We start from the raw sequence: 14,447 nt of genomic DNA on the forward strand, positions 1-14,447 counted from the left end.
TCTGAGGTTGATAAAACGAGGACCCAGATTGTTGGGGGCAATATGCTGACTCTAAAAACTGCTTAGAGAGGGCTGTAAAGCACTATGAAACAGTATATAAGTGCTATTGCTATTATAGAGTTGATGTGTTGTTATTTCTTTACTCCTGATGCCATATCATCAGGAACAAAGGATGAGCAAAACAGGGACTCTTTTATCACCTGTGCAGATCTGGATTATAACAACTGGTGTGAAGGTATGTCTTGTCTTCCAAAAGATACAAGAAGGACCTTCATAATGATTTCTCCTATGTGGCAAAGCAGAGCATTAGGAACCGTGAAGATTTGTTCCATCCACTCCTCCATCCAAAGTTGCACCTTGACCAGCTATTTTATCCTTAATCAGAATATATCTCAATAAAGTAGAAGAGACTTAGATCAACTAGCTATTAACTGTATGCCATTTGTGACAGGGATGGAGTAATCCAAACATGTTGTGTGCCCCTATTTGTGGCCTCTTGCGTATTGCACTGAAAAACTGACTAGGTTTTTTTAGACTATGTTGGAATGGATCATTCAAATCAGTGTTTCTCAACTGTGGCAACTTTAAGATGTATTCTGGCAATTGAAGTCCGCACATCTTAATGTCGCCACGGTTGAGAAATGCTGGTTTAGACCATTAGAATCTAAATTTCAGCAGGTTCTGACCAGTTCTGGAGAACCGATAGCAGAAATTTTTAGTAGTTCGGAGAACCAGCAAATACCATCTCTGACTAGCTCTGCCCCCAATTATTCTCTGCCTCCCGAGTCCCAGCTGATTGTCTGGGTCTTCTTTTGTTGCCCTACACAGGAGAACGGAGCTGGAAAACAGGTTAGTGGAGTGGGGAGGGAATGGGATTTTGCAGTATCCTTCCCCCAGGAGTGGGGTGGGAATGGAGATTTTTCATTATCCTTCCCCTGCCATGCCCAGAAAGCCACACCCAGGAAGCCACACCCCACCCTGTCCACCGAGCCATGCCCACAGAACCAGTAGTAAAAAAAAATTGAATCCCACCACTGGTCTAAATGATTCATTCAATCAGTCTAAATTCTCTTGTTGATAGAATCTATTTCTCAGTGGAAAAATCCAAATTAAAACCTATCTAACTGAAGGCTATCCATACCGTTTTTGAATGCATCCAGAGAAGGAAACCACCACCTCATTGATTAATTAATTCAAATTGTCAAATTGTTTGTTGGCTTAGTAAGATATCTTTTAACATCTAACCAGATCCTTCCAGTAACTGCCTCCTGAATGTACTGTAAAAGAACATCTCACAATGACACCAAAAATAGCTTTCCTGGATGCATCAATAAATCTACTGAGGTTTATATAAGGCTTTAGGAAAATGTGGAGAAAGTACTGGAAAGCAAAGGATCGAGAACAGAGAATAAATATATTATCACCGACAAATAGTAAAAAAACCTAGACTCCTCTCATTTATCTTCCTCCCATTTTTCCTCTTTGAGTTTTATTGATATCTTTTTCTTTGCTCATAGAGGAACACATATTCTGTAAATGTTGGCAAATATTTGATACTTAGCATCAACATAGGAGATATTAAACCCTTACTCATAGGCAGCAAAACAATTGTCCCAGGCATGGTAGAAGCTGCAAGAGTGGAAAACCTAGCTACATTTTAATTTATTTATCAGATTTTTATCCTGCCTTTATTACTTTATAAGTGATTTAAAGTGGGGAACATTCAATATACTCCTTCCTCCTCTTTTACCTCACAACAACAACCCTATAGGTTGAGCTGAGAAAGACTGGCTGGCTCAAGGTCACCCAGCTGGGACTAGAATTCACAGGCTTCTTGTTTCTAGGCCAGCACCTTAACCACTAGACCAACGTAGTTCCAGTGAAGTTCTCATTGAAAAAACACCCAATTTGCTGACTTGGGAGGGTCAAGTTTGAAGACCTTGGGAAGTGCAGGCAACTGTCTACATGATTCTCTTCTTCTGTTCGTTTCATTCTGTACTGATGCAATCTTTTCCCAATTGCTTTTGGTATTGATCTCAATAGCTTAATAAGCCAGAGTGCATGAGAAAACTAAGATCCTACTTCAATTAATTTAAAGGCTTGACTGGCATGTCAAGTACCCAAACTGTATGTCTGTGGAGATTCTCAGTCATTCAGGTCATGGTTGTCCCAAGGTGTTTTTTCATGAGGCAACTGGACTTTCTCCAGAAAGTCCAGTTATCTCTTGAAAAAGCACCTTTGGGATACCCAAACTATACTTTGGAGCAGGGATCTCCAACCTTGGCAACTTTAACCCTGGAGGACTTCAACTCCCAGAATTCCAGAGGGCCTCTTTGGGGGCATTGCACACTTAATAGGCACTGTACTCTGACTATCTCTCTCCCACAATTCTGTAATATTTTCCCCACTAATCAAGGACTGTGTACAACATGCTCATTCAATTTAGCTCATTTGAGGGATCCAATGACATACGAGAGCTTAATGTAATGATTAAGGCACTGAGCTAGAAACCAGGAGACTGTGAGTTCCAATCTAGCCTTAGGCACAAAGCTTGCTGGGTGAACTTGGGCCACTCATGTTCTCTCCGACTAACTCACTTCACATGTTTGTTGTTATAGGAAAAATAGGAGGAGAAAAGAGCATTAGGTATGTTGGCTGCCATGAGTTACTTATAAAGTAATAAAGATGGGATAAAACTCTAATCAACTATACAAGTAAATCTATATTGAACCATGCAGTGATTACATGGGCTAAGGAGGAGAGAAGCAAAGACATTTCATATCAGGACTCTTAAATTGTATTATGAAAAGTATACACATTATTTACCTAATATAAAGCACACTCACCATTTAGTTATATTAGCATGCTTTCAGAAAGATACCTATTGACACTATAGTTGTTCATTCTTCCTTTTTTATTAAACTGGTTTTTTGTTTGATTAAAACAATGAAATAAATAGTAGAAGTCACAGGAGTCTTGCAAGTGAATTACAATAGCAGGACCTTGGTTAAATTCTGCCACAGAGATTGGGCAGTTGTGCTGTACATGAAAAGCTCCATACAGAATTGGGCAACATGTGCCTTTCCAGATGTTATTGGCCATCAATCTCTAAGCAACATACTAATGGTAAAAGAAGACGGGAGATACAGTGCAACAGTGGAAGATTCCTACATTGCCACACCCCAAGAAGCATCCCCAGTGTGAATTTTCCATTTTACTATAGACAAATATAGTTCAGAACCAGATGAAGAGATATTGACATAGCATTTTCCAATTGCATTTCCTCAGTAGAAGTAGCCACAAAACTTATTAGCAAAATATAGTGTACTGTATTTAATTATACATGCACCTGAATAAATTTGTGATTTCTGAAAGGATTTGTGTGAAATCATAATTATTGCCCTTTGTTTACATGCTACAGGTTTTTTTAATCTGTCTTTTATATTTGAACTAGTAGCAATCAGTCTCAAAATGTGACATTGCAACAGATCAGCCTATCATGAGAAAGGTTTCTATTTTTTTTGCCACAGAATGTTTACCAGGGTTGACTAACATAACATCTTGATACCTGAGAGAAACAATCCAAAAGGATCTTCCTTCTTTATAACTGGTAACATTAAACTGAGATTTAACTGGACTTGCTAATATTTAATAATGTGCCAATACTGGCTAAGGTGACTTTGTTCCTTGAAAAGATTTCCAGACCCTCTCTCGAGTATAAATCCCTCTTGTATTCACTAGTTTAACTCCACACTGCTATTGCTCAAAGTCTGTCCTTGGGTTTAATGGCAATGACAGTGATATGATCACAGAATTGTTAGGCCGTAGGACAACAGAGTAGGTATGGTATGAATTGCATTCGGCATCACCTACAGCAAACCACAAAAATGCCCAAATGATAAAACACACACAGTAACATCCTTATGCAAATGTTATCCTTATGTACTCATGTTTAAACATGTGGTGCAAGTCACATTTGCATGATGATATCATCACACATTTTATCATTTGACTTCTTCTGTTCTCCCTGAAGATACCCATGGCCACATCTATGCCATTGCCCACTATCTCCTTTTTTCTGGAGAATGGATGTTCTATTGGGTTGTAGCTTATTGATGATAACAAGGAAAATCAAGAGTTACCAGCAATGCTTATAAAATCAGAAAAGTACTTTTATTTACAATTCAATCATACATTAATACAGCATTTGAGTTATTTTACTCTCTAGTCAAACAAAAGAAAATCCACAGATGTCAACATAAACATTCAGTTTCACAGAACACTGCATTGCTAAAACAAATTTAAATAATTCTGTACAAGCTATAAAGTACCAAAACATGAACCCGGTGGGTGGAAGACTCACAATATTTTTTTAAAAAAATTAGGTTATAACCTTGGAATAGAACTTAAAATGCAATTGTTTCTGGAGTGTACAAATCATTCCTTTCATAATATAGCTAACAATATCGAAATAGAGTTTTAGCTCTACAATGATGCTCATGCCCTACTTTAATTGTATATAAGACTGTACCTTCCATTTTATTCAGATATCTAGAACTAAGTAATGGGACATTTCTATACTATGAATATATGTCAGTGTTATTACCAGTTTAATTGTTGTTACTTCCTTTCCCTAGAGATTCCAGGAAACCATGGTCTTCTTTCAAGTTTCCTAATATTTCTCAAAAAAATTAACTTTCACTATTATGTAGAACCTTAAAACTGTATACTGTATGTACTCTATCCTCCACACTATTTGTGGCATTGCAAACATGAGGGTGTGAGCATCTATTTATACCGAAACAACCCATCAAAGCTAAACACTTTTTACATTTAACCAATTTCAACAGAATACAATGCATTTTTTAAATCCCCTTTTGTTGAGATCAGCAGGTCTTTGAAATGCTTTAGTTCCACCAGGATTAAGCCCATTCTGAAAAGAAAACCTTCAGAATATCATGTAATTATTCACAAGTAGCAGTGAACAATTTTGTATTTGCTACTTGCAGGTTAAAAGTACTATATACAAAATACATATATTATTGTAGATTTATCCAATTGTATCCCACCTCGGCATAACACATATGTTCAGAATATGATACATTATTTACAAGAAATATATAATATATCTTACAGCATATTTACATACATTTCTACTGTCCAATCCTTCAAAAACAGTTTGGAAATGACCAGTCTTCTAGAACAAAGGGCAAAAATCACTGCTTGGTTGAGAACTGCCTGGAGTAACAAAGTCCCTACACCAAAATACAGGAGCAATAAAGAAAACAAAACTAAATATCCACGCAGCATGTCACTTTGCACAGAAGCAAAGAGGTTTAACTGTTGAAATAAAAGGATGGCAGGAGCTCACAGGTGCAGTAAACTGATCCAGAAATGGCACAAAAACATTGCAAAGTGGAGCTTTATGGACATTTTGCCAAACAAAGAAATATATTTTCCTAAAGCTAGCAAATAGACCTTTTTGTATTCACAAAGCTGTTCATGTGGGATCCTTGGTGCTCTGTGAGCTTGTTTTGTTGCAGACATTTCATTACCCAACTAGGTAACATAATCAGTGCTACACTGCAATGCTACTCCTCTTCTGTTGATAAACTGTTCATATTGCATGACTTGCATCCATTTATAAGGATCTCTGGATAGCCCACCCTATTGCATTTCACTTTATTCTCATAAGTAACTACTTCGTTGAGTAGGTAGATAAGCCTGAAAGTTAGTCTGGCACTACCAAAAAGAAAGGCAGGTTTCGTTTGGCTCGTATTGCACATGAAAGTTGATATTGTAAAATGAAAGCATAGTTTAGAAGAGGGGTCCCCAATTCCCAGTCCATGGAGCGGCACCAGACACAGCATGACAGAAACTGGGCCATGCAAACAAGGGAAGCCCCACCTGGGGGATGCAGGCAATACACAAAATCATGCCCACTCCGGTCCATGGAAAAACCTTTCTCCATGGAACCGATATCTGGTGCCCCAAAAGTTGGGGACCACTGATTTAGAGACATATCTATAGATTAGTCCAAGGTATCACTTTATGGCTGAATGGAGACACTGAGTGGAGACAGAGTCTTGACCCAAGAGACCAGTTTCCATCAAAAGGCCTAATTTTGGTTGGCCTCCTTTCCAAAGCACATCAGCTCAATTCCTCTTACACCGAGTTGTGATGAGAAAGATCAACCAAGATTCTGAGCAAGGTCCAGTCTCATCTAGTTGGTAAACTTTTAAAACTGTCTAATTACTTCCAGTTAATGGACTTATATGTTTGGTTTAAGTGAGTCTGCAAGACTGTAGGATCCATTTATTTTCATCTTTCTAAAAATGTAAATAAATATGGCAGCTGCAGGACCTGCTACTATGGATAAACAAGAAACTACGATGATTACAGGAGTCACGTACTCCAGCTCTTCAACTCTGGCTGAAAATGAAACAAACAGGGAAAAAAATGAGTATAGTATGACAACAATGGGCATTGACAATGCTATCAGAAAGTTTCACTGACAAATGTTTATCTATTTCTGGATTTAACATTACCTCCTCTTCCTTCTCTTCTGGGGCTGGCATTTTGGTCACAAATCATAAAAATTCTACTCCTCTTTATAGCAATGTTTATACCTTGTCACATTCATGGACAGAAGCAGAGGTGGTATTCAGCAGGTTCTGACCAGTTCTGGAGAACCGGTAGTAGAAATTTTGAGTAGTTTGGAGAACCAGCAAATACCACCTCTGACTGGAGATTTTACAGACTTTCCCCTGCCACGCCCACCAAACCATACCCACAGAACCGGTAGTAAAAAAAAATTGAATCCCACCACTGGACAGAAGGTCCTGATATAGAAGTATCAGGTCCTGATATAGAAGTATCAGAAGTACATTTTTGGGGGATGAAGAGGGGAATAATATCATTGCCAACAATCCCCTAAGACACCTTTCCAAATGTGTAGTTTTTAATACCTGGAATACTCTACAGTAGCCCTGCTATCTGGAGAATTCTGGGAATTAAAGTTCCAAAATCAGTTTGGGGAAAGATTCCATACAGATTAATATGGAAAATTAACCAACTTTAGTTAGGAAAAGAGTGAAATATGGGCTAAAGGCAATGTAAGGGAATAGTTAAAAGGCTAAGGTATCTGACCAGAGGTGGTATTCAGCACGTTCTGACCAGTTCTGAAGAACCGATAGCGGAAATTTTGAGTAGGTCGGAGAACTGGCAAATAGCACCTATGACTGGCCCCGCCCACATCTGTTCTCTGTCTCCCTAGTCCCAGCTGATTGGCTGGGTCTTCTTTTGTTACCCTGCACAGAAGAACAGAGCTGGCAAGCAGGTTAGTGGGCTGGGGAGGAAATGGGGATTTTGCACTATCCTTCCCCTGAGGTGGGAGGGAATGGAGATTTTACAGTATCCTCCCCCTGCCATGCCAACCAAGCCACACCCACCAAGCCATGCCCACAGAACCGGTAGTAAAAAAATTTTTAATCCCACCATTGTATTTGATCCATGGAAAACACTGCATTTCTGATCACGTTTCTTCGTTGCTATTTTCCTCTTGTATATAATTTCTTTATACAGGTAGACTTCGACTTACAACTATTCTCTTAGTGACCATTCAAAGTTGAAAAAAAGAGACGTACAACTATTTTTCACACTGAAGACCCTTGAAGCAACCCCCACAGTCACGTGATCAAAATTTGGACACTTGGTAACTGGCATGCATTTGTGACAGTTGCAGTGTTCTGGGGTCATGTGATTCCCACTTTACAACCTTCTGACAAGCAAAGTCAGTGGGGAGACGAGATTCACTTAACAACTGGGCAATTGCAGGGATTCACTTAACAACTGTGGCAAAGAAAGTTCATAAAATGGGGTAAAATTCACTTAAGTGCTTTGCTCATGAACAGAAATTTGGGGCCCCATTGCAATTGTCAGTCAAGGACTACCTGTACAAAGGCTAGTTTGCTGTCTAAGCAATGTCTTTTAGTATTGCAAGAATCCTAGCCAGGGAAAAGAAGAGCTGATCTCAGTTACCCTTTGGGGACTGCTACCCAATAAGCATGGAGTGTTAAGGCAATGCAATCTGCTAGCAGTATTAGTGCAGTATGGTTATCTGGTTCAATGATTGAAAAATATGTACCAATTATTATGATCTCTTCTGTATTATTTCTGTCATCAGTAGAAGCATCCACCAGGTGCACAGCTGTATTGTTTTTCAGTGCTGCATGTGATGTCATGGAGGTAATTATTTTGGGTGCTGTATCTGATGAAGACATTGTAATCAACTCCGATGTTGCTATATCTGATGCTGTAGACAAAAAAGTTTTCAGTGTTGCACGAGATATAACCGATATTGTAGTTTCTGATGCTGCATCTGATGTAAAAGACACTGTTGTTTCGGATGGGGTGGTTAATACTGTTGTTTCAGATGGGGTGGTTAATACTGTTGTTTCAGATGGGGTGGTTAATGCTGTTGTTTCAATTAATACTGTTGTTTCAGATGGAGTACTTAATACTGTTGTTTCAGGTGGGGTGGTTAATGCTGTTGTTTCAGATGGGGTGGTTAATACTGTTGTTTCGGATGGGGTGGTTAATGTTGAAGCGGCTGTTGAAAAGACTGAAGCTAAAGAAAGAAATGAAAATATGCACTTCTGTTAATAATTGTTTAAAGAAGGCAATCTGCTTTTGACAAATATAAAATCAAACTATGTGATGATAGTTTATATATGTTAATGTTGAATATTTTCAACATGAATGCTCAAGCACCTGAGATTTAAAAAACCCTTATATATTGGTTTTTGTGCTTATTTGAATGTAAAATATTTGACATCCAGGCTTTAGCTAGAGAATATTTAACGTTAACATTCAAATAACTTCAGTGAAAGAAGATAGACTTCTTATCTCTGCCTTAATCTTTCCTCTTCATAATCGGATTCTAAACAGGAAAGCTTTATAAGTGAAGCTAGGAAGTTTAGAAATGGACTTAATGATCACGCACTCTCCTATTATATAGTATATTATTAAAAGGTTCTCAAAATGACCCACAACAAATATTGGAAAACTTATTAGTGCATTAAATCTAGGGATTCCAAACTCTTGATTTGCAAATGATTTTTTAAAACCTATAATAAATATTCTGTGAATATGAATAGGCTGACCAATGAATACCCTACTTTTGCAATATTAAATAAGTTGCTATTATCTGATCCTTCATGATTAAAATGAGACTGGCTATAAACAAGACTGGTGATTATTGCAGATGAAAAGGTGAAACCCTTGCTTTGCAAGGCCAGTAGTTGTGGGGATTCAGATCTGTGAGTGCATTCAAGAATATGGCCTTTTACAGTCCCATCAGTTTTATACCTTGTACAGAAATATATAGCGATGTTCTCTCCACTACACTTGTAATTTCATTGGTGACTTCACAGGTATAGGTTCCAGAGTCAGAGGGCTGAGGATTTGGGATAGAGAGGTTGTACTTTTCTGCAATATTCTGGGCCAGTCCATCAGGAAGCTGCTTCTTCCAGACAAAACTAGCCCGAGGATGACTTTCAGTCAAGCAGGTAAGTATCAGTGCTTCTCCTTCTAGTACAGTGTTGCCTGGAAATGCCACGATTTTAGTATTCCGTGGGCCATCTTAAAGAAAGCAAAGGATAGCCATGTTAAATTAGTAAACTGTAAGTTGAAGGTCATAATGAGTGCCCCAAATGGGGAAGGATTTGAGAATCATCATGGTGAATATCAAAAAATGTTTAATCATGGATGGATTTTTTTCCTCTATTAAAAATGTTTAAAGTACAAATATTAATCAGATGGCGAAGGTACTTTAAATGAAAATGAAAGCATAAACCAGAACTGCTCATTTGACTTGTCTTGCCACAATTGTCTTAAGATTCCTTCTTAAAATCCTCCTAAAACTAGCCGAGCCTATTGCAGGGGGAAGCAATCTTAACATGAATACAACCTATGTTTGAATCTTCATTCCATCAACATACTTACAGTTTATTTCCATCACATGCGTAGCCTGCCTGGGCGCCAGAACCATGTCCTCTAAAGACAGCTCAGCTACACATATAATCTCTTTCCCAAAATCTTCCTCGGTAGGAATGAAATCCACCTTCAGGTTCTTGGTCTGCAATGATTTTGTATGAGGGTCTTGAAAAAACTCTTTTTCAGCAGTTAGTTTTCCTTTGATCAAAGTGATCATCAACTGCTCAGAAGGATAGACCTCAGGGACACGACAGGTGACAGAAGCAGGTTGCCCAAGAATGAGAGGGCTTTTGAGCTCAATAACCGGATCACTGGGGAATGCTAAAAGGAGAAATGAAGAAACCATATCAGGAGAAGTTTGCTTTAAGCAGCTAAAACTGTCAACTCTCTGTTCACAACTACTTAGTCCTCATGTTTTGGATACAAACTGCTTCCCAGATGATGGCATTTGAACCAATATCATGGCATTGCTGTTGTTTGGTGTGTAAACTCTGAATGAACCAGCATTTTATACCAGGGGTCTCCAACCTTGGCCACTTTAAGGCTTGTGGACTTCAACTCCCAGAATTCCCCAGCCAGCGCATGCAGGTTGGAGACCCCTGTTCTATACAACCTCTCAACATATGAAAACCTCCAAAAGACCCATAAACAGGGAGGAGGAAAGGGGAGCCTGCCTCCAGTTCCATGATGCTGCCACCCCCATTTCAGTAAAATTATTTTAATTTAAGTGCATTGGCAAAATGAGCTAATCTGTTAGAAGGCGGTATTGCAGGCTATTTCTGCTGACTGTCAGCAGTTGTATCCTGACTGGCTCAAGGTTGATTCTACCTTCCGTCCTTCTGAGGTTGGTAAAATGAGGACCCAGATTGTTGGGGGCAATGTGCTGACTCTGTAAAACTGCTTAGAAAGGGCTGTAAAGCACAGTGAAGTGATATATAAGTCTAAGGGCTATTGCTAATATGTTAAGGGTAAATACACTGCATTGTTTTCCAGTTTAAGAGCATTCAGATTTTATAGATGTTTATAGAAAGGCATACACCCAAGCCTTTGTCATGCAGATTCCAATTAACCTGTCTTCTTTTTTGGGGTGTGTCCTCCACAACATTTTTCATTGTCTATGGACCTGACCTGCAGGATTCTTAGGAAGTAATGATCTGAAAAACAGCTTCAAAATTTCAATGACAGCAGGCCCGAATACAATGGGCACAAACACTCCCAAATTCTGCAATTGTTTCCATCTGTCCCATAAGTTGTTATACAGTTGATCTGCTGAAGGTTCATCTGAGCAGCATCATCTGATGGAATACAATTGATCTATCCCAGCAATGCTTTCTGGAACGGTGAACGTGCGCGTGCGTGCACACGCACACACATACCAAGATATGGATTGCCACTGCCTTAACTTTCCTCACTTTTCATAAGTTTTTAAAAACATACTTTCTTTGTGTCATCTGGACCAGTGTTGTAATGGTTGAAATTATTATCATGGCTGGCTTTGGTTATATCTCATCTTTATGGATTCATACCGACAGTGCACTTCAGTTCTGTTCAATATTATTTTATTTATTATTTATTTGTATCCCACCTTTATTAATTTTGTACATAACTCAAGGCAGAGAACATATCAAACACATCTTCCTCCTCCTATTTTCCCTACAACAATAACCCTACGAGGTGAATTGCACTGAGAGAGAGAATAACTAGCCCAAGGTCACCCAGCTGGCCTTCATACCTAAGAAAAGGACTAGAACTCACCGTCTCCTGGTGATTGGGCCACCCTGCTGGTTTTGATGGCTAAGACAGGATTAAAACTCATCGTCTCTCACTTTATAGCTTGGTGCCTTAACCATTAGACCAATCTGGCTCTTCTATTACTCTTTATATATATATATGATGTAACACTTTCTCCATTCAATATCTAAGTCCCTTCTAATACAATCTTTAAGAAAAAGATCAAACGATCTGCGAGGACCATTCCTACCTGCAGATCAATTAGACACTTAAATTCCATATACGTGGAAACTACAGGTATGCCATGAGAATTAGATATACTGCATCTTACTATAGTTTAGTTACTTACAGTAAATGTCAACCATGACTGCTTTTTCTTTGGACGGTTCACCCTGCTTGCAAACAGCAGTGCAGAGATATTGGTGCTCATGTTGAAATCCAACAGACTGTATAGTTAAAACTGAACTCTTTCCTTGATGGCTCAGTTTCCCACCTAATGGATAGTCTAATTGGGTTCTCCAGGAAAAGTACGGGGATTCACAATCGGTTGTGCGGCAGCTTAGGGCAAGCTTGTGTCCAATTTGTGCAACAACTCTGTGATCTGGCACAATGTCCTCTATTCCAAAGGCTTTCGCTGAAACAAGAGAGAAGGAAGAACATTCAGGATATATGGATGCAGTGTTACAGATAAATATTTATCTTCCCACTGTTTAGAATCAAGTATTTATCCAAATGAGCCCAACTCAATGTTCAAAAACCTGCTTCTAGACAAAAGCAGAGTGGAACTGTATCTAAGCAGGAGTGAAGACAAAAAGCATTGCTTGACATGGGAATGGTGAAGATGTATGCAGACAATATAGCTAGTATAATAATTGCCTTAGTATAAACTCAGCCACCCAGAGCTGGTCTGAAGCTGGGTCACACCTAAATGGAATGGAATAAATATTTTTTATTCCACTATAATGTTTATTCTTCTCTCAAAAATATCTTACAATAGTAGTAAGATTTCTATTTCCATAACAGCGCTGTGTTATGTTTTAAAGTGAACGTGTGAATTTACTCATGTTTTAAAGTGAATGTTAAAGTTACAAACTGTAACTTTGAACCGTAAAGTGAATGTACAGTTATAAACCAGCATTAAGGCAACAAATAGCATCTATTTGAATGTAGAATCGGTAAAGTCATCCAGACTCTGACGCAGCATACAGGAAAAAAGTGACTAGGAATTGTTGTCCGGATGTGTAGTCATGGTGATACTAATCTCACATTCTGGGCCCAGGCTGAAAAATTAATAACATGTCCAAGACTGCAATCTTATAACCACTGATCTTAAAGATCTATTGAATTCAGTGGAACCACTTCTAATATGTCCACACAATCAAGCTATTGTGCCATTGATTCTGATGAGTTAAAGTTATGATTGGTGTCTAAATGAAATAGATGAAGATGGAATTCCAATGCATGCATATTGTTATATGGAAATAGTCCTGCCTTACAGCCTAAAGTTCAAGGTCTCAGCACAATTACCGATCACTGAACTGACTGATTACCAATCACTGAACTGACAATCTAAATATTGCTCAAATTTGAGTCCTAAAGAGTAAGAGTTTAGTTCGAAAGGCACATGCTTATGTATATCATTAGAGTTAATATGTAATAATATATAATTAAGCTTCCACTTAATGTATTAGAAGAATGCGTCACCCATAAATTAAGGTTTTCGAATGACAATCCCATCAATGCACTTTTACTCAGGAAGAAATCTTCTGAGTACACTGGTTGCTATATTGAAGTTAACGGTTCACATGGCTGCAGTATTATTTCTGAATCCATGTGGATTCCTGTCCGCTAACAGCACAAGGTTTATTATGCCTGCTTACTTGCAAGGGAATCCAGTAGCAGTCAGTGGGATTTGCTTGTAATAAGTCTACAAAAATTGCATCCTCGTTTTTAAAAAAATCTCTTCACAAGTAAAAGATTTATAAGGACATTTATAAAATCACTTAGAATAACTTTATTGTCACTTTGAATTTACACTGATTGGCATACATTAAAATTACCCACACTCTCTGTAATATCTATCTATCTATCTATCTATCTATCTATCTATCTATCTATCTATCTATCTATCTATCTCTATCATCTATTTATCATTCTATCTATCTCTATCATTCTGTCTGTCTGTCTGTCTGCCTACCTACCCACCCACTCACCCATCCATCCATCCGCCTGTCTGTCTGTCTATCTATCTCTATCATCTTATCTTGGAGCAAATACATTTATTTTTATTATTTTTATTTCAGATGCTTAATAATGCAAAACAAGACACGTGTTCTCTTTAGAGCGCCAGCAACAAGCTCTAAACTCACCCGTGGTGAATGTCAGGAGCAAGGAAAGCAACGCTGAAGTCACACGTGCCATTAGCTGCGACGACTTGGGTCCGGGGGGGACGCAAAACTTGAGCGGGTTCAGAAAGGGCAGTCCCGAAATTGCCTTGCCCAGGGATCTCTCCAAGAAGGACCCACTGGGACCGTGAAAGAGAAATCAGTGTACGCCGGACCCCCATTTCGCTCTTTTTATAAAGAGAAGGGACGGGGGAGGGCAGGAGGGGACGGAGAGGGGGAGTAGGACTGTGGGAGAAAGAGCGCTCCTTGGAAATTCCGGGATGGAAAATCCCTAAAACCGAACAAGAAAAACGAAACCGGCTCTCCCACCCCCGG

General features: G+C 38.8%; 1 protein-coding gene across 1 annotated transcript; it reads right to left on the reverse strand.

Moving 5' to 3' along the window:
- Window positions 1-4,151: 4,151 nt before the first annotated feature.
- VCAM1 (vascular cell adhesion molecule 1) lies at window positions 4,152-14,442 on the reverse strand. Its single transcript, XM_087930257.1, has 6 exons — window positions 14,097-14,442; window positions 12,077-12,361; window positions 10,006-10,317; window positions 9,370-9,642; window positions 8,147-8,629; window positions 4,152-6,432 (listed from the first exon to the last, which is right to left on the reverse strand). The coding sequence occupies exons 1-6, from the start codon at window positions 14,146-14,148 to the stop codon at window positions 6,272-6,274; spliced, it is 1,566 nt and encodes a 521-aa protein (XP_087786383.1). The 5' UTR covers window positions 14,149-14,442; the 3' UTR covers window positions 4,152-6,271.
- Window positions 14,443-14,447: the final 5 nt, after the last annotated feature.

This window comes from Pseudonaja textilis, chromosome 3, assembly GCF_049901715.1.
Source record: "Pseudonaja textilis isolate UNSWEBS1 chromosome 3, rPseTex1.2, whole genome shotgun sequence".
Classification (NCBI taxonomy): domain Eukaryota; kingdom Metazoa; phylum Chordata; class Lepidosauria; order Squamata; family Elapidae; genus Pseudonaja; species Pseudonaja textilis.

Excerpts from the sequence above, each read along its gene's own strand:
- VCAM1 (XM_087930257.1), bottom strand. The coding sequence starts at position 14,148 with ATGGCACGTGTGACTTCAGCGTTGCTTTCCTTGCTCCTGACATTCACC. Across the intron at positions 10,318-12,076 it reads AGTCATGGTTGACATTTACT|CATTCCCCAGTGATCCGGTT; the intron begins GTAAGTAACTAA and ends TTCTCCTTTTAG. Across the intron at positions 6,433-8,146 it reads AGAAGAGATCATAATAATTG|CCAGAGTTGAAGAGCTGGAG; the intron begins GTACATATTTTT and ends TTTCATTTTCAG.